Source organism: Miniopterus natalensis, chromosome 1 (genome assembly GCF_054644295.1).
Source record: "Miniopterus natalensis isolate mMinNat1 chromosome 1, mMinNat1.hap1, whole genome shotgun sequence".
Taxonomy (NCBI): domain Eukaryota; kingdom Metazoa; phylum Chordata; class Mammalia; order Chiroptera; family Miniopteridae; genus Miniopterus; species Miniopterus natalensis.
This window is the reverse complement of record NC_142081.1, coordinates 131,369,699-131,390,848: the sequence shown is the minus strand read 5'-3', so window position 1 is coordinate 131,390,848 and position 21,150 is coordinate 131,369,699. Positions and strand designations below refer to the sequence as shown.

The 21,150-nt window shown below is 40.1% G+C and overlaps 1 protein-coding gene across 1 annotated transcript; it reads right to left on the bottom strand.

The window, feature by feature from the left end:
* Nucleotides 1–4,795: 4,795 nt before the first annotated feature.
* LOC107542430 (aldo-keto reductase family 1 member C15-like) lies at nucleotides 4,796–18,123 on the bottom strand. The gene is made up of 9 exons (XM_016219741.2): nucleotides 18,037–18,123; nucleotides 14,601–14,768; nucleotides 13,328–13,444; nucleotides 12,331–12,408; nucleotides 11,495–11,617; nucleotides 9,862–9,971; nucleotides 9,271–9,436; nucleotides 7,228–7,310; nucleotides 4,796–4,985 (listed from the first exon to the last, which is right to left on the bottom strand). Exons 1-9 carry the CDS (start codon nucleotides 18,121–18,123, stop codon nucleotides 4,943–4,945), a joined length of 975 nt encoding a protein of 324 aa, XP_016075227.2. The 3' UTR covers nucleotides 4,796–4,942.
* Between the last annotated feature and the right edge of the window lie 3,027 nt (nucleotides 18,124–21,150).

Sequence of the window (21,150 nt, the reverse complement as noted above, 5' to 3'; positions counted from 1 at the left end):
GCTCATGCTGAGGATGACTCGGCAATTCTCACAGACTCTGAAATGCCTGGCTAGGTCCAAAGTTCATAGGGGAGTTGTAAAAAGAAAATTGTTAACTTTGGTAACTGCTTTGGTTAGGCTACAACCAGACCAAGGAAAGCTCTCTCAAATTGCCTTAAACCTCACAGAAATGTGTTATCTCCACAACAAGATGTCCTGAGGAAGGGCTATCTGTGGGTGTCATCCACAGGAGGTCCAGGTCTTCTCTAATATTACCGTCTCTCTCCCTTCTTCTGTGTATTGGCAACATCCTTGGGCTCTGTGAAGACCTCATATCACAACAGGATATATGCAGCTGAATGAGAGAGGCCCTCCGTTTTAAAAAATATCCTTCCTATGGACCTGGGGGACATTATGCTAAATGAAATAAGCCAGTCAGAGAAAGACAAGTACCATATGATTTCTCTCATATGTGAAATTTAATGAACTGAACTACCAAGCAAAATAGAGACAGACTCATAGAGAGCAGGCAGATAGCTTGGGGTTGGGGGAGGGGTGGGGGTGGGTGGGTGGAGGGATTGAGCAAAAAAGAAGAAAAAAAAAGAACTCATGGACATGGACAACAGTGTGATGACTGCGGGGGTGGAGGGGGATGGGTGGAGGTGGAAGAAGTCATAGAGGGGGAAAATGGTGATGGGAAAAAATTAAATTAAATTAAATTTTTAAAAAATTTCCTTCTAGAAGGTAATGAAAAGTAAGGAAAACCCTCTTGAAAGCTGCCAACACAGTTCCTCTGACATGTCATTGGCCAAGACTGGGCCATAGTCTTCCCAAGGCAATTACATGTTGAGGATAATTACATTGGCACCACATGAGTGACCTTAACAAATCATTTGGAGTAAAATGGTTGTTGAGAAGGCAAACAGCTTGACCACTGAAATCATAGCGAGAGCATAAAAAAAAAAAAAAAAAGTTTTGCATTTTTAATTATATTTATTGGGGTAACATTAGTTAATAAGATTGTATAGGTTTCAAGTGTACATTTCTATGACACATGATCTCCATATTGCATTGTGTGTCCACCACCCAAAGCCAAATCATCTTCCATCATCATATAGATGACCCTCTTTATCCTTTACTACCCCCACCCCCTTCCCTCTGCTAACCACCATACTGTTTTCTGTGTCTATGAATTTTTGTTTGTTTTTCTTGTTTGTTCATTTGTTGCTTTCAGTTTTATATCCCACATCTGAGTGAGATCATATGACTCTTAATGTTTTTTGTCTGACTTGCTTCGCTTAGCATGATACTCTCAAGTTTCATCCATGTTGTTGCAAATGGCAGTATTTCATCTTTTCTTATGGCTGAGTAGTATTCCATCATATATATGTGCCAAACCTTCTTTACCCAATCTAGCGAAGGATGTCTTGGACACCATAAATAATGGTGCAATGAACATAGGGGTGCATATCCCTTTGAGAATAAATGTTTTCATATTTTTGAAGTAGATATACAGAAGAGGGGTTGCTGGGTCACATGGTAACTCTATTCTTAATTTTGGGGGTGACCTCCATACTATTTTTCATAGTAGCTGTGCCAGTTTACATTCCAACCAGCAGTGAATGAGGGTTCCTTTTTCTCCATAACCTCTCCAACACTTGCTATTAATTTTCTTGTTGATAATAGCCATTCTTACAGGTGTGAAGTGGTATTTCATTGTAATTTGATTTGTGCTTCCCTAATAGCTTATTTAATTAGCATCTTTTTATATATCTGTTGGCCATTTGTATGGCTTCTTGGGAGAAGTGTCTGTTCAGGTCCTCTGCCCATTTTTTAATTGGATTGTTTGTTTGTTTGTAGTTGAATTGTATGAGTTCTTTATATCTTTTGGATATTAACCCCTCATCAAAGCTGTTGTTTGCAAATATCTTCTCCCATTCAGTTGGTTGCCCTTTTGTTTTGTTGGCAGTTTCTTTTGCTGTGCAGAAACTTTTTAGTTTAATATTGTTCCTTTTTTTTTTCTTTAGCCTTTAGTTCCCTTGCCCTTGGTGTTAAATTCATAAAATCTTCTCTGAGACCAAGGTCTATGAGTTAGTACCTATGTTTTCTTCTATGTAATTTATTGTTTCAGGTCTTATATTTAGGTCTTTGATCCATTTTGAGTTAATTTTTGTATATGGGGACAAACAGCAGTCTAGTTTTATTCTTTTGCATGTGGCTTTCCAATTTTCTTGGCACCATTTATTGAAGAGGTATGTTTTGGCTCCTTTATCAAAAACTATTTGCCATTTGCCATATACATGTGGATTTATTTCCATCAGCTTCTTTATGTCTGGAAAATTCTTTATTTTTCCTTCATATCTAAAGGATAGCTTTGCTAGATGTATCATTCTTAGCTGGTAAGTTCTTTCAGTAGTTTGAATATTTGGTTCCACTCTCTTCTAGCTTGTAGAGTTTCCATTGAGAAGTCTAATGATAACCTAATGGACTTTCCTTTATAGGTTACTTTCTTGTTTTACCAGCTACCTTGAGAATTATTTTCTTGTCATTAATTTTTCACAGTTTTAATACAATGTGCCTGGGAGATCTTTTTGGATTTAGGTAATTAGGTGTTCTGTTTGCTTCTTGGATTAGAGCAGCGGTTTTTAACTGGTGTGTCATGGCACACTGGTGTGCCACAAGAAATTTTAAAATATGCAATACCTGACTATTTAGTCAGGGGCACTGATCCCTTTTCCCTTAGATTCTCAAATTTAAAAAATGACAACAGCAAGCACAGCAATAACCATACGGTGTGAATGAATCAAAATTTTAGGTATAATTTTGGCAGATTGGCAAACGATATATTTTTGGTATGCTGCAGAATTTTAGTAATTAGTTTACATGTGCCAAGAGATGAAAAGGTTGAAAATCACTAGATTAGAGGCTCTATCTCTTTCCATAGGTTTGGGAAGTTCTTGTAAACTATTTGTTTGAATAGGCTTTCCATTCTCTTCTCCTTCTCTTCTTCTTCTGGTATGCCTATTATTCTTATAATGCTCTTTCTGATGTAGTCCAATGGTTCTCATAGAGTTCTTTCATTTTTTTATGCTCAAGTTTCTCTCTCCTTCCCCTTACATCATTTCTAGATTTCTATCTTCAACATCACTAATTCTTTCCTCCACCTGGTTAGCTCTATTTCCTATGCATGCTAGTTCATTCTTTATTTCTTTTATTGAGTTCTTCATCTCCAGAATTTCTATTTGGTTCTTTTTTAAAGTTTCAGTCTCTGGTAAAGTACTTATTTTTTTAACTGATTTTTTTTCTGAGCTCATTAAGCTGCCTATATGAATTTTCTTGCATCTCACTGAGTTTTCTCAGGACAGCAATCTTGCATTCTCTGTCATTCAAATCACACATTTCCATGTCTTTAAGTTTATTTTCTGGAGATTTTTCATTTTCTTTCTGAGCTGGCAGAGGAATGGCCATGTGAGAGAACCTCTGGGTCCCTCCCTTTGAAGTTTAAACAATGTGAACAGCTATAATTCAACAAAGGATCCCCTACTCAACACACAAACATATCTGAGAGATCCGTGCATTGAAATATCTGAAGGTGGGCAAGCGAAAGTGAACCAGGGATGTAAATTAATGGTCTCCATTAATTTATCTTACAATAGCACTTAACACTTCCCCCACCCTACCACTACCCATTCTCCTCTTCTGCTTTAGTTTCTCCACATCACTGTTAAGAATCATGAAGGACATAAGATTTTACCTGATTCACAAGCTAACAATAGCTGTAGCCAAGCATTTTTTTCCAGTTTGGTAGAGATATCATTGACATATAACATTGTGTGAGCTTAAAGTTTATGTGATGGTTTGATGTTACATATATTGTGAAAATGTTTCCTACAATAAGGTTAGTTGTGCTAGTTCCTTTAGCCCCCATTTCTATAAGAGTGAAAGGGCCCAGAAAATACCTGAATATGAAGTGGGTTGAGTTATAGGAGAAAACCTGAATCTGAGGAACCTGGATACATGAGTGAGCACTAAGCATCCCACTCTTTTTCTGGAGGGGAAATATTTTCTTTATATTACTGGGCAGTAAACTTGCCTTCCTTTCTTTAGAGGGAGCCATACTCTCTCTCTATCCCAAGGCCATATAAACTTCTTGAAAAAAATAATGTCTCTGCTTATTAGGTGTACAGTATTGAGAGACTATGCAGACTTATCTCCCAATAGGCACTCGCAATTTCTAACAACTAAAAATCCTTTTTTCCTTCATAGTCTTCTTCCTTCACTAGATTGTAAACTCACAACATTTCTTATTTGAATTTAATTCTTGTCTATTTTATTTATTGATAAAACAATGCCTGGCACATAAAGGACATTCAATAGAGATTTGCTGAATGAAAAAATGAATGAATGGAAAAATATACAAGAACTAATCACAATGCCAAAACATAGGCAGATGATTGTTAAATTAAATAAATTAATAATATGCACTGCTTTACAACAGCAAAATATAATGCTGGACTTTTTAAATAATTTAATTGCTTGAAAAAATACTTATGCTAAGTAGAAAAAAGTATACAACTTGTAGGTTGAAGATTATCTCAATTTTGTAAATAAAGACACACACACAATTTGTGTAGGAAAATCACACAATTTGTGTAAGAAAAATGCACCCAAAGTTCCAGAATTCTAAAAAAGGCTAAGTACAGGTTATTTTTATTCTCTTACCTTTCCCTTTTATTGTCCAAATTTTCTCTAATTTGTATGTATTATTTTAATTATCAGGAAAAACAAACAACTTTCCTTGGAAGTCTTTATTATCTCATAAAATAAAAAGAGTTTTAGAAAGAAGAAAGGCAAGCAGCCTGAAGCTATAAAGCTGCTTTTAATCACTTCCACCAAGTGCAGAAATCCTCTCGACATCCCTAGAAACAAGAGACTGGTAGAACGCATGGTGTATAGTTGATGGTCAATATTCTTCAGAAAATGGATAGTAGGGGTGATCAAAAGCACTAAAAGAGAAAGAGGGTTATTCATTTACTAACCTGGTCCCATGCTGTCAAAGAGAGGGTTTCTCTGTGGAGGCAATCAGGATGGGCTAAAAACTCTGTTTCTAACCATGCCCTTCCTTCTACCTTGACACACAGACATGCAGTTCCCCATCCATGTGCTCGATTCCCACATTCACATGCAGTAGAAAAGCCAAACGACAGGTAGTTTGCTTTAGATTACAGTTTGCCATGAAATGTAAGAGCCACGGCTGAAATGTGGATTTGGCCCACGTGTCACTTTTGGCCCTAGATCATGAGAATGTTCACAGTGAGAATTCTACTGCCCTTTTTAATGAATTCATTCAACTATTCAGTATCTCTCTGTTAAGGAACTCCTACTCTCTTGAGCAGCTAATATGTATGCCTATGTAACCATACCAGCCCATTGTAATTATTGCTTTCAGACAATTTATAAAAATACTTGTTATTCAGTAATTAGTGTTACAGTCACTTTCCTTTTTTTCCAGGTTCTTATTTTCCTTTTTAAATTTGTCCTTTTTGACTTGATTTCACTAAAGAGTGTATTCTGAGATATTCTGTGTGCCAGAAGCTGTGCTGTTCACAACTGGCTAGGAAGACAGGTGCTAGTACAGTCTCAGGCCTGATGAAGATCACAGACTTAGACTAGACTTAGAGCCCTGGAAACAGAAAAGTTACTTCCCACGTTTTTTTCATTTGTAATGTCTTTTGTCAGAATCACAACATAGCTTTACAAACAAGAAGGAGAGTTTTGAGATCTTTCTTTTGAAACTCAATCTATTCTATAACTAAAATTGTATTCCCTTATCTCTATACTCCCTTACAAACTCCTCTCAGTTTGATGAGTCTTCTTTCTCTTCAATCCAAAGACCCTCCTGCAGTAACTGAACAATGGGCCTGCTATGTTTGTGAATCAGTCAAAGTCAAGGAGTGAGAGGCTTTCAGGGGCTAGTCTCCCGATGGACAAAGGCAACACTGAGCAGTCTTGAGTCAAAAAACAAGAGAAATTCAGAAGATCTTATGTTGGTTTATGCTGGGGACAAGACACATCAGTCACTAGGGTCAATTAATTTTGTGATCCATTTATAATTCAGTTTGGTGAGATTACATGACTGAGGAAATGCAGTTTATGATAAGGATAAGAGGCCAACAAAGAGATACATTTGGAAGAAATGGATGGTGTCTTGGAAGAGGAGAAATACCACTGACCCATCAGGGAAGAGGTGGAAGGAGGTCCAATTATGACTTTCTCACACACACACACTTGCCTTCATGGGTCCTTCCTCCATAAAAAATATGAATGTTACATTCTACAATTGTATTAGGTCAAACATGAATAAAGTCCAGGCTGGACTCATTACTACATGGTGATTGATATAATCATGTTTTCTCCTGATTTTAAAAACAATTAAAAATTGAAATATTTTCATAGGCTCCTATAAACAATAATATAAACAAAGCCACTTTATAATGAAGCCAGAGCTGCCAAGCCAGAGGAACTAATTGCCTCTTATATTTTATGCCTCACACTTTTGGAATGTTAAAAAGGGCAAAATATCCTTTGGAGTGGGCCTGAGCAATAGTATACCAGGGAACTATTTTCAAAGATAACAAGAAAGCAGTTATTGTGAGCACTGACTGGACTGATGATCACTGGACTGAAAATTAAAAATGTTGTTTGGAATTAACATCACTGCCTTCCTTCTGTGGATGTAATTATTGTTTCCCTTTCCTTATAAATACCCACTGCCTTTGTCTCCCAATCTGAACATTGTTTGGGCTTCTGCTTGAATTAATGATTCCCAAATAGCTATTCTTATGCATCTCACTCGATAAGTGCTTGTTGCCTCTTACTTTGAATGGCCTTTTATTTTTAGATTAGCACCCTTAGAAATATAGTGGGCTGTGGGCACTGTGCCTTCTGTGTCAGATCTGAGTGGAGGTATGTATACCAGGCACAGGAATTAGGGCATAAAAGTCATGAATTCACCCTGATGCAAACTTTGGCCATTTTACTTATGGTCTCTCCTGGGCCCCACCCACATTTCTGTTGGGTCAGAGACTGAGCCAGAAGTAAACCTCTGGTCTGAGGTCTCCAGGAAGCTCTAGTTTTACTTCTATACCAGAAATCAGGCCTGTCTCCCAATTTAAGTAAGCTGAGTTCCTCTACTAACCTGCATGCTACAGAAAACAACCTGGGAAAAACAATCTACAAGTCACTTACAATGGCAATTTAAAGAATCGGAAATTTCTGTTGAGGCCATCAATCGCTTTCATGTCTTCTGGAGTCAGTTCAAAGTCCAAAACCTGAAAGGAAGGAAAGAATCACATTAAACTCTCCCCCAAGGCAGCCAGCATCCACCTGGAAACAGGAGGACTTTCTGGCTGGACAGAGGCAAGGAGGGCACTAGGAGAAGCATCGCTGTTGTCACTTCCGGGTCTACTGGCCTGAAAACTCTCCCCCCGGGTTTGCCACCTCTCCTTTACTCCCTCTCCTCCTCTGCTCCACCTCACAAAATAAAGGCTTTTATAAATCATCAATCCCAAATCTTTCTAAGTTAATTGTTTGCAGCAGGAAAAAAACCTTATTTTTCTAAACAGATAGTTGGGCCATCTGGACAAAATATTTGCTGACTGGACCAAACTTTAGTCCACTCCCCCTAACCCCCGCGTACATCCTAGAATTTGATGCAGCCTTGAACTTAAGCAAGCTTTGGAAGGAAAAGCAACCCCCCTATAAAGGCCTCTCCAAGAAGCCACTGTCCTCAAGAAAAGCATTGCTAATCAACTATTCAACCACACACCTGCTCATTCTCTCTCTTGTCATGTTTACTTCCCTATAAAAGAAAAATCTATCTGATTGATTTTTGGGACACTGATAGATCTAACATTCAGAGAGTTCTCCCTTTGAATAAAGTATCTCTTACTTAAGTCCAGATTTGTTTTTGTTTGATAATACAAATTGACTCTCCCTTAATGGAGAGTCAATTAATAGCAAAGCAGACCTTTGATAAGAAATATTAAAGCAGGAAACTCACTATTTCATCCAACTTCATAGAAAACTCAGTGCCTCTATCCAGATCTATCTATCTATTTATCTACCTATTATTTATCTATCCATCTTTATTCATCTTAAAAATATACTCTAGAAGTGACTTGGTTATCATGGGGATATATATACGCACACACACAAGGTGTCCGAAACAATGTATACATATTTTGAATAATTATAAAGGCAGTGTTTATTAAAATACATTTCATTTTCAAAATTTAATAGAATCTATGGACACTGTTTAGTTGTTTTGAGTATACATTTTAGGGGGACAGCCTGTATGTGTTGAGTTGAACTGAAAAATAAAATGGGATTTTTCTGGTTGTTTTAACAATGAAATTTAGATTTGCCTATCAGATATTTCCATACATTGAATGACCTAAACCTACAGCTTCAAAGTTTTGGAGCAAATACATGATAAATAATATGCTCTAAATGTCATTTTTCACAAATATCAAACTCATGATGAAATTCTTAGCTGTCATCTTAAAATGGATAGAGTTTACTTAGTTTCTTACGAAGTTCACAGCAAAATAAGTTGAAGATCATTGATTGATCTAAGGGACCAGAAGATACATGATGGAGAATTTAGGGAAAATAATTATAAACTCACTTGTTAATTTGGTCAGTCTATAAACTGATACGTAGCTCCCTACCTGCCACGAGCTATGCTGGAGGAAGGTGCCAAAAGAGAGAGTCACTGCATTTAGGGTCTCCCAGTCTAGAGAGCACACTGACATATAGACAAGAAATTTTAGTTTAATAAGGAAAAAACTCAGTAACAGAGCCATGCCAAGAGCTATAGTGACCCAAAACTGTGCTGAGGTGGCCTGATGGCTTAACAAAGCAGCTAATCCTTTTTGGGTTTCATCTTGAAGTACAAACAGAGGTTCATTAGGTAGAGAAGGTGAAGGAGAAGGACCAGGGTTTTAAAAGTTCTTTATCACATGGAAGGACTCCTAAAACCAATGAAAAAACAGAGATGAAATGTGCTCAGTGTCACACAACTAGGAAGCAGGAAAGCCAGGCTTAGAGGCCATAAAACCTAGGACTCTGGGGCCAGTGCTTGCTCTCCTACCCTTCCAAGCTGCCCTCATAGCACAGGGGAGAGATGCACAGGAATGAGTGAACATGGGTGCGAGCTGAAAGGCTAGAGAGATAGCCCCCAGTACAGCACCCATTCCTCATTCTGGAGGGACAGTGTCCAGCCTGTACCTGGAAGTTCTCTTTTATTCTCTTCTCATTGAAGCTCTTGGCCAAAACCACCACCCCTCGCTGTACTTGGTAGCGCAGGGCCACCTGGCCTGGATTTCTATTGTGTTTCTTGGCAATGGCCTTCAAAACCGGTTCCTCCAAGAGAACAGGGCTATCCTTTTCCACCCTGAAAACAAAACCAGAAAATGTAGATTTGAAAGGTGTAGAACTAGAAATCTAAAATGTGCTATCCCTTTTTCCCAAATTCCCCAGACAACCGAGAGAAGTGTGGGTTGTGCAATACATCCATTTGTCAACATTGTACCACTAAGATTTATGCACAACAAGCTGTGTAAATTTTATCATAAAATCACTTTTATAAGTAATATTTGGAGTGGGGTTTGGAGTAGATGGGTGTATGCATGAAACAAGAATGAAAGAATGTTGGTGCTTGTAAAGGTTCCCTGACGGTACCCAGGAACTCACTACACTATTGTGTTTGCTTTTTTTATGTTTGAAATTTTCCATAATAAAATTTTAAAGCTTAATTTTTAAAAAGTTCTTCATCACCAATGAGTTGCTGACATAGGTTAAGTCTGATATTCTCATTACCATTTTGAGTCTTTTTGGGACCCTAGGGCACTATAGGCAACAAGAACAATATCCTTGGACTTGCAGAATTCCAGGAGTTTGCTCTGGTTGAGGTATGGGTGACATTCCACCTGTGAATTGCAAAGACCAAGAGGTATCAGAATACAAGAGCCAATACCATGTAAATTTGGAAAGCCTTTGAAAGAATATCTAATATATGCACCATATTTTCCTGGTCATTTTCTCATGCACCTTCTGAAATACCTTCAAATGCTATCCGTTTTCAGAAGTGATAAAACAATTTTCTTATTTTTTATTAGTGTTTAAAAATGATTAAAGACTGTTACACTCACGTTGTGACCTCTACACGTCATTTCCTACAGAAAGAAACCAAGATTCCTTAGAAAAATGTCTGATTCTGGTACTGGGCAAAAAAGTTTCAAATTGAGCCTAGAACATCTTACATTCAAGGAAACAAAGGAGACAGAAAGGACACTAAGGGATGTCAGAGGACTCGGGCTCACCCGAAGAAGCATCTTCTGATTAAAATGCTGACAATTTGATCATCAATAAGAAAGTAACTACATTTGTTGAAATTCATGAATTCACAATTACATATATGTGATCAAGTCTTTAGACGTAACCTCCAATTTACAAGAACAACAAAATTGTCAAATTGTATCACAGAGATCAATCAGAAACACCAATTGTGAGGAAATGTTTAAAGAAAAAAGGCGTAGTTTCTCTCATAAATAAATGAGAGAGAGAGAAAGAGAGAGAGAGAAAAGAAAGAAAGGAGTGAGGGACATCTTTTAATATATTATGAATTATTTTTTACAAATATATTCCTAGATAACTAAGATGAAGAGTACAGATATTTAAATGGTTTCTTGCATAGTTTTCAAACCGTTGTACAAAAGGGATATACAACTTCGTAATATAGTGATTGAGCATTGGCAGCATTGATTTTTTTAAAATTATTTTTTAATTATGGTGTATCCCCTTCCCCCCTTTCCACTGCTTTGCTCTTTCCAGCTTTTCCCCTTACCACTCTGTAATTGCTCCTGTGAGGCTTCCCATGAACTCTGTGTTATAAAACCCCATACCCTTTCTATCCCTAACTGGATTGGCTGCTCCCAGTAGGATCCACCCATAGCTCACACAAACCTTTTCAAGAATCTTCTTTGGCTTCACAGACACCAGGTGTTCTTCATTTCCTCCCTCCCTGTCTGCCACCTCCTGCTTAATCCCCTAGCCAGTGCCTCTTTGTCTAATTCTTAAATGTTGACCTTGCTGCGGTCTTCCTGTTCATTCTAGGAACTTCCCTAAGAGAGGGAATCCATTTCGCTGAGTTGGAGTCAAAGCAATGACTCCAAAATACGTACCTCTAGCCCTGTCTGCCTGCCTGAGCTCCAGACCTACACTACCACCTGGCAACTCAGCATCTCTACTTGTATGTTTCCTGGGAACCTCAAACCCACCACTGAATAACAAAAATCATGATCTTCCCACTCCACTCAACCTGTTCCCTCTCTGGAATTTCCTGTTACAATTTAAGGAACAAGCAGTTGGCATCAAGCCAAAAACCTGGGGACTCTTAATCGAGAAAGAAGGGGAAGAGCAGAAAACAAAGAAGCCGCAGGCACGGGCTTACCTGGTTGCAGACAGGCTTGTACTTGAGCCCTGGTTTGTTCAGGATCATTTCCAGCAGTTTGTGATTGAAATTGGACACCCCAATGGACTTGGTTAAACCTGCATCCTTACACTTCTCCAGGGCCTGGGGGGGAAGTTCATGTGTGGTAGATCTTTAGTGTAGTTCAGCCCTATCAGTGAACTTTTTAAAACATACATAACAATTTAGCTGAACCGGTTTTATCACTGGGATATATTTTTTTCCTAATGTACACTCAGGGCAATAAATAAACATTAAGATGCCTTTACATTCCCCTCACCTCCCTGCCCTCTTCCATGGTGCATATTTTGCTGTTAGACAAATAATAGATCCTTGACAAATGGTGTCACAGTTAAGGGCAAAGAGGAACTCAGGTTTTCCACTAGTTGAAGGTTTTTCTGCTTCCTCTTTCCTAGAATGGTGAAACAAGTGTATGGAATGGGGTTTAGAAGGGCAGACTTTACTCCTCTCCTGCTAAGCAGACAGCACCATCTTCCCCCTCTCTGGTTGTGTCTATCTGTCCCGGGATGGAGCTCTGACTCCTCTGGAGTTTGCTTCCGACAATGCCCCTTTTAGAGATCACAGGCTTAGCCTGATCAGTGGAGCAAAGAAGCCCCTACTTAGAACCACAGAAGTTAAAAATGGACCTTAGCTGTGATCTGTTCAATTCCCTTGCTTTACAGATAAGAACACCAAGCTATTGAGGAGCTTGGTGACAGGTCTGAGAACGGACAACAAATGGGGCCAGAACCCATTTATTCTGACCTCCATGTAGTGATGTCTTTGTGTTCGCCTTGGGTGGCAGTAGCAGTACTTACCTCCCATGTGTCACGCAAGTCCACTGTCTCTAAAATAATTTTCCCATTGGCATCCTTTGGCATAAGCTCCTCTCCAGGCTGGGATACAGAGAGGGGAAAGGATTAAAAAGAAAGACTTTCTTAAAGAATTCTTTTCCTGGTAAGTAGCTTGGTAACACAACCTTCAAGAGGCTGTTATTACTAAGCGGTGTGTGTGTGTGTGTGTGTGTGTGTGTGTGTGTGTATGTGTGTGTGTGTGTGTCTTTCTGTCTGTTATGTAGAAGATATTGGGGGAAAGGAAGATCAGAATCACCTGAGAGACTATAGCAAAGTGCCTCTCTCCAAATTACCTTCACACTCCTGTCCACACACACCCCAAAAAACTTCACTAAGAATGACATCACTACATGGAGGTCAGAATTGATTTTGTTCTGCGAAGGCAGGCTGATTTGGATGATGGGATTTACCTTTACTCTTAAGAATGTGTTTTAGTTCCAGTTTATGGTAACCCAAATCAGAGATAGCGAGAACAACAGATGTACTCAGCAAATGTCCATTGCAATGAGAGGCTGGACCAGCGATGCCCAAAGGAGCCCTGTGTGCAATATAAGCCACCCTAGGGTGCCTCCCTCTTGATTGGGCTGAGAGGTTCATGTGCAAGCAACCCTCCCTCTAAAGAGGTGTGAGCTTCCCACTGTGTCTCTACTATCTTTGTAACCCTCTCCACTAAGGGACTACAGACAGGAGCACATCACTTGGACATGGAGAACAGTGAGATCACTGAATTTCCATCCTTCTGAAGGCTATGGGATAATGACAAGAATTTGATGGTGAGCTGACACAGCTGCCAAGGAGAGTCATAAATCATCTAGCATAAATGATTATGAGTCATAAATCCACTACTCTTAAATCTACCACTCTCAGTATGAACCCAGAAAATCTAGCCAGAATGAGATAATGGAGGTGCAACAGCAGTGATGAAACACTCTTGGGCGTAACAGGGGAAACAAAAGCTGACCTTCATAGCTATTGGCACATGAATGATGAAGAGATCGACATAGTCCAGTTGAAGTTTCTTCAGTGATCTTTCCAGGGCTGGTCGAACCAATTCTGGTCGAAAGAACGTAGCCCAAAGCTGCAGTAACCAAAAGAAATAAAAAATGGCTTATGATGTCGCACACTTGGGAACCGAAATTAAACATCATAGTTAAGAGATTGAGAAGTGAGTGCCCAACCACAGTGGTGGTCTAAAAATAAGAAGTTATGGGGTTAAATTTATATTACTTAGTGTAAATGAGGTTCTTAACGAGATACTGAGATTTATTTGAGTGACTGTGAGAAAACTGTAAATAAAACTTATGGGCCAGGAAAAACAACCTAAATGTTTCAAGAATGAGAAAAGGCATCTCTGAAAGGAGAGTCAAGAAAGTCAGGCAACGGGGATGGGAATCTAGTGCCCTGTTTAATAAATGCCTGGAAACAGGACTACTGAGAGGTCTACATTCTGAAAACAAGTCATCATTGATGTGGACACACATGGGACCACTCTGTAGAAACCTAGGCTCTCTTTATGTTGGAAGCAGTGTTTTCCACCTAAGAAAAATTTTACAAATTTCAGTAAACTCAGTACTGACTTGAAAAGAGTATTTCCTAGTCTGGCTCCCCTCTCTGGATAATATGTCAACCTCACTTGGGTATGTGCTGAGAGAATTTGCTGAAGAATGAGAGGACTGCAGTGGCTCAGTCAATCCACACAGCAGATGAAGAAGGTAAGTATTTTTATTCATGTTTTACATGTGAATGCTGACCTGTTTAGAGAGGTTGAGCAACTGTGTCCCACACTTAACACATTCCAGAGCAGAGCAATCCTTTTCTCTTTTCTGTTTTTCTATAACGAGACTTTACAGCCCTGGCCAGTGTGGCTAAGTGGTTAGAGCATCTGCCCACACACCAAAGGGTCTCAGGTTCGATTCCCTGTCAAGGGCGTTTACCTGGGTTGCAGGTTCGATCCCAGCCCAGTCGGGGTGCGTGCAGGATGCAACCAATTGATGTGTCTCTCTCACATCAGTGTTTCTCTCTCTTTCCCCCCTCCCTCCTTTTCACTCTCTCTAAAAATCAATTGAAAAAATATTCTCAGGTGAGGATTAACAAAAAGATAAAAATAATAATGGGACTTTACAATGTCAGGAGGTAAATAAATTATTCAAACCAGGACCAAACTTTTGTTTTTGTTTCATTGCAAAAGAACCTATCTGCTCTGACAGTGACCTCCTATACTCCGCTCACAGCACCTTGGTGGTGTAGAATATGTCCTCTCTCTTCACAGTGCCGTCTGCAATCTTCTCTCGAAGGGCCTTGCCGACTTCCTCTTCGTTTTGATAGACGTATGCTGCGTCAATGTGACGGAAACCTACATCGATTGCCACTTTGGTGGCCTCAGCAGCCTTGCTCTTAGGAACCTATAAAATATAGATAAGATGGGTTGGCAGTTGACCTGATTCAAGAGAAGCAACTTATTTCCTTATGAGTATGTTTACCAGCTGTTTCTACATGTCTCCTGTTCACCTGATTGATGGGGCAAGACCTGATAACAAACCTGTACTCTGGGGGCATGGATTAAACTCCAATATAACCTCTAATCTGAAATGAATTAGCGAAATGAGCTTCACCAAGCACCATGGAAAATCAAGCAACATGGAAAATCAAGTCCTTCAATAAGGAATTTGTTCGCCTGGCCGGGCGTGGCTCAGTGGTTGAGTGTCGACCTAGGATCCAGGCGATCAGGGTTCGATTCCCGGTCAGGACACATGCCCGGGTTATGGACTCAATCAATGACTCTCTCATCATTGATGTTTCTCTCTCTGTCTCCCTCTCCTTTCCTCTCTCTGAAATCAATAAAGATATATTTTAAAAAAAAGAAAGAAAAAGGAAAAGAATTTGTTCAACAGGCCCGGAAATGGAAGAGCATCTGGAACACCCTGTCATCCTCACTCGAAGTTTCCCACTGGGGGAATTTCTGTTGCCTGTTTGCTCAACTTTAGGATCTGCCAGATTAAAGAACCTGATTCCCAGTGGAAAAACCTACCAGGTGACGCAGGAAGGGTTCCACCTAACCCAATGCCATGGTTACCCCCTAGTCATTCAGGGATCACATGCCAGGAGATCCTGAGTTTAAAAGGGTAATTGATCTTGCTTTTCAGAAGAAGATAGAGTGGCCTCTATATGATGGTGGCAGGGAGGAGCATATCTGGAGCTCACACAAGTCACTAGGGCAGGTCTTGGTGCTTCTATGCTGGTAATAACTGGTAAATGAGCAATGTTAACAAGTACCACTGGGCAAGGGTGTGGTAACTAAGTACTCAGATCTGTCAGTAATTACCCCACTAGGCCAGCAGAAGTACTGCCTGAACGTGACTGGGATCTAGAATGGCTGGCAAAGGGGCAAAAAAGATTATAACCGCCTTGGACCCAACTGAAGCAGTGGGGAGTGTGCCCTGTTATGTGTCTTGGTTTTATTGTTGTTACTATTGTATAGATTACTTAATGACAACATCATGAACAATTTTTTAATCTCATTCCAACTTTTAAAAGGGGTCTTAAAATTAATTCCCTTTTTCCCATGGGAAAATATTTGAACTCTTCTGCCTGAAATCCATACTCTCTCCATCGGGCAAATTTTCATCCTTTTCTCTTCAGTCCTTCATGCCTTCTGTCTCACAGAAGGGGGGGGAGGCTGCCCCTTGGTCAGCATGAGATCATCTGTGAAAGGACTAAAGTAGAAGCGTGCCTCTTCTACTTGAATGGAGCCGATCCTACTGCTCATTAGAATGCCTGTGTCTGACACCAAGCCTTGCTTAAGCTCAGCTCACCTCCTCCTTGAACCCCCAAGCTCACATCAGCCTCCCTCATTCTGAACATCTCAACCTCCCCTGGCATTTGGTGATATAATATAAGCAGTTTTAGGTAGCTGTTCACCCGTGCATCATGTCTTTATCTAGTTGTCAAAATGCCAGAAAAACAGAACTATGTTCTGTGCAAATTCCCTCCACTCTAGGACAGATTTTAATATCAAGTTTACTCTTGCCTGGATTTAGTTCATTGATTTATCAGTTAATAACTACATATTCTACCTGGATTATTTTGAGAGTCACACACATGAAATCAAAAAGCTTATTGTTTCTTTCTGCCCACCAGGCCAAACACTGGTTTATTCATTCTAATATTTATCTCAGCCTCTGAGGTGACTAAAATCAACAAGCTAGTTTCACGTGCAGGGGGGTTACATGAGGCTGTCCCTTGGCCAGCATCAGAAATTCTGTGAAAGGACTGAGAGGACCGGACACTTGAGCCATATCAGAAAAATCTATAGCGAGAGCAGGTGGATGCAGAAGGAGATGCCCGGAGAGCTGGCTGCTGCTCCTCACCTCACCACATAGGAAGGCGCTGCCTGTGGGCAAAGCCAGCATGATGTGAACACGGCCTGCCTCAAATTTCCAATGGTAAATGCCTTAAAGACTAAATCTGATACACTGAGCTTGCACGTTTCCCAAAATAACACACCTGACTCAACAAAAGAAGTCACATGCATGGATGCTGGACCATGCTTCTTGTTCCTTCTGTGACCTGCAGTAAACTGTTGATGAGGTCAGGGGAGTTGCATTTAGAAAAAGAGCTCTGATTAGGATGTAAAAGAAGCTTCTATCTCACTCTGCACTTTTGTACTATACTAAGCAGATATACATGTTACTTTTATTCTTGAAGGGACTAGGAGATATTTTGTTCTATTTTCTGTCTTTAACAAAGGTAATAAAATTTGGATATAATGTATGTAAGACATACTCTGTGCTTATGCTCTTACAGTGGATACTTGGATAATTATGTCATTGCAAACAAACTGGCCCTGTCTGACAGCTAGTGGCTATTGATATTTTATGTCATAGGTCTACCAAGATGGAATGGAATGGTCTCTGTCATTTATGGGGGCAATCCCTCCCTGGAAACCCCAAAGCTGCCGCTTTCCCACTGTGACCAGTGGGACACTTTAAGCGCCTTGCATTCAACCACAGGGATGCGTGAATAATACATCTGATGAGGTGCACAGTTCTGTCTCCATTGTTACTTATGCCTACAGTACTCAGGTTTCCTTTCTAAATGTCTAACACTTGGAACAATAGTGGCTGGCCCCTTATATGACAGAAGTTTCAATGACAGGAATTCTCTGGCCCACAAACCCACAGCAAAGCTGCCAGAAGCAGTCGTGTTACTTGTCCTCTCCTCCTGGGCCCACTGCCCATCAGGGGTTCTAACAAAGAACAGAGTGACTCCGACCAAGGCAGAGATGGGTCCAGGAAGAGCAGCCAAGCTTAGATTTTAAATAAGTAAGAAATAAGAAGAATCATAGTACTTACCTGGGCTAGTTGTTGGGAAATTAAAGGTAATGCATGTAAAATACTTAAAATACATGGTAAGCATTTCATGTACATTAAGTAACCAAAATAGTAACAGTAATAATGGTAATAATAATAATAATAATAATAATAATAGAGATAATCAACCCTCAGAATTATTACTTCTGACTCCCCAGATTCAACTACTTATCATCCCACTTAGTACAAAGTCAGGGGTGGTAACATGGAGGCCACATGAGTCCTTCCAAGTCACCCAGGATGTACTAGGCCCTCCTAGGGCTGTTGCATTCAACCCTCTGGTCCCCTGGGTTTGACTTACATCTTCAGAAGCAAGAGTGCCAAATCCAAGCACTGGCATGAAGTGCCCATCATTTAGTTTCACAGAATGACTGCATTTGGAGTCCATCACTGTTTACAGTCCTGGCTAACTGATTCTGACTTCCCTTCCTCTTCCTGACTGCAAGCCGATCAGAAGGTGGAGCTCCAGCATTGTTTATGTCTACCAGCCACAGCAAGGCGTGGCTGGGATTGCAGCTGCACAGGATTCTACAATGGGAAGAATCGACCCACTATGTACTTCTTCCAGGTCCCGGCAGGCACAGCTCCCAGAAAGAGCGTATAGAAATGTCACGCACACTACAAAAGCTGGACTTTTCTCTCCAGCATTACTCACCCTGGACTTCTGAGTTCAAAAAAAAGCAATTAACCATGTCAAGTTGTACTTGATAATCACAGCAGACTTACTCTACAAGACACAAAATAGTCATTAGGCTGGTCATTTCTAAACACTAACTCTACTATAGGACCTTAGTTAAGTTCTTCACCCTTCATTTGGTCCAAAATACCATCAAAAAAGACGCTATTCAGAATTTCTTGAACAGAGCTCAATGCCTGGTCCTGAACACGCATGCAACAAAATTCCTTAGGACCCCTACCCATAATTTCATTACCTTTTCCCCTGTATCAAGACTTCATTCCACCTTCTGATTCTCTGTGTCTTGTTTCTTTGACTCTTTTTGGCAAGAAAAAAATTGTCTGAGATCCAGGATGAGTTTCTGTAGTTTTGCCTTTGTTTCAGCTAAGCCTCCTCCTGGAACAGCCTACTCAAGTACTCCTATGTTCCCATGAGCCCTATGACCCTGACTTATCCTAAAAGCACATGCTCCTGCCTCCTACATTTTTTATGACCTTGCCAGAGGTGTAATCGCTTTTTCTTGTGTGCCCTTACATCCTTACTGTGTCTATTAATGGGACTCAGAAAACCGTATTAGTGAAATTACACTCTCAACTAATAAGAAACTTCTACTAGATAAAACCCTTAGAGTTGTTTTGTTTAATGTCACCATTATGCCATGCTTCCCCCATCCTGTGTTTATTTGCCGAACCACAGGACGTAACATTATAATTTATCTTATTTTCAAGCCATCCCTCTGGCTGGTCAAGGTCAGAATACACCAGATTCTATTATTTCATGTATTTAGTATTTGCCACAATTATACACATGATGAGTATACTTTTTATATTTTCATTGTAAAATTAGGGCTAAGTTCTGTGTCACATCACAAGAAAATTCTCGCAATTGATGTTAATAGCCTTGAGCACATCATTCAACAGGTTATAAATTAGTCTAATATCCCTTGCAATATTTATCTGTATTTTGCACTAAATGCCTTGTTGAAGTGCAGAGACACTATTTCTTCCTTACCTCCTGATTCAGCAGCCTAGGAACTTTATCAGTAAGAGAGGATGGGTCAATTTCTCCCTTAGTAAAGTCAGACCAAGCTCCCTTCTTCTCTTTTAAAAAGGTCTCATAAAACTTGCATTTAAACATTATCCTAAAACATTTTTAGAGATTGATATCATGTCTGACAGGATATGGTTTTCAGAATCCATCTTCCCTTTGCAACTGGAAAAACATGCAGTGTTTGCTTCACACACCTCTCCTATTTTCTAAGATTTCTCAAAGGCTGCCAATGAGAGGATGGTCTCAAGGAGCTCATGGTCCGTTAGAGGAGCAGTGGGCACATCAAGATGGCCCCAGTGATCCCTGCCTCCTGGTATTCATGCCTTGGTGTAATATTCTCTCCTTGAGTGTTGGTGGTACTTGTGACTTGCTTCTAACCAATAGAATATTATAAGATAAAGGGATATGATTTCCATTATTAGGTTATACAAGATTGTGACACCTACCTTGCTAGTAAACTCTATTGCCTCTCAACTTGCAGACTTTGATAAAATAAGGGAGCAATGTTGGAAAGGCCAACGTGGCAAGGAGTTGGGGGTATCCTTTGGACACCAGCTGGCAAGAAACTGAAGACTTCATGCCAACAACTCCCAAGGAGTTGAATTCTGTCTATCACAGTCTTGGAATCAGACCCTTCCCCAGCTGAGCACTCAGATGTGACCCCAGCTTTGGTTGACACCTTGATTACAGCCCATTGAGGAATCTGAGTAGAAGATCCAGCTCAGCTGTGCCATGTTGCATAACAAATTATTACAAACTTAGCAGCTTGGAACTAATACAGGGAGACAGGTTAAATGGAAATTATGACTGCTCAGCATAAGGAGACCGGACATAAAGATTCCTAGGGGAACATGTGATAGAAGGCAGGTAACCCATGTTACATGTGTTAGAGATTCTTTTACAGTGACCTCTGCAGGTTTCATGATGACTTCTGAATATTCAAGAATTGTATAAAAGTATATATCATTTAATAATACATATTTAATTAAGTAGCTATAATGTGCAAGACACGTTGTGGGCATTATGAACAAACCAGGCCCCAAAAATCCCTGCCCTTGTAGAGGTGACATTCCAATAGTAAGACAATGAACTAATTAATATAGAGAATGAAGATCACGTTATATGATGAGAAATACTGCTCAAGAGAAGCAGCTACTGCAGATCTTCACAAAGTATGAAGAGAGGGCGTTGTGATATTTCTCGATCTGTATCATGAACTCCTCACCTTCCTCGCCCTCTGAGAACCTGCCCCATCATTTCTCACTTTTCTGGATGATGGGGCAATTTTTCTCCCTGTCACTTACTCCCTCTCCTATTTTCCTTGAAAGCCAGGAACAAACAGAAACTGCCACCACGGTGCCCAAGTCTTTAAGGAACCAAGTAAGACTTTTCTCCTCCCAGAGCGAATCCAGCTGCCAGCATCGCCCTTGCAGCTGCACCGAGGGAGACGCTTGCTGGGTTACTGTCAGGACCCAGCAGCTAGGATGATGAATAAGGGATTTCTTCTCTTCCATACTGAGCCAGTTACCTCGCAGGAAGAACGGGTGTCCCAGCCCTCCCGTATCTAGTACCGTCTGGGGAAAGGCGGGATTGTTTTAAAACGTTTGCTTAAAGGGAAGAGCAATAATTATTAACACAAAAGCTAAGAAGAGTTGGATGGAGTCCAAGTTACTCTAAAAGGAGATTTAA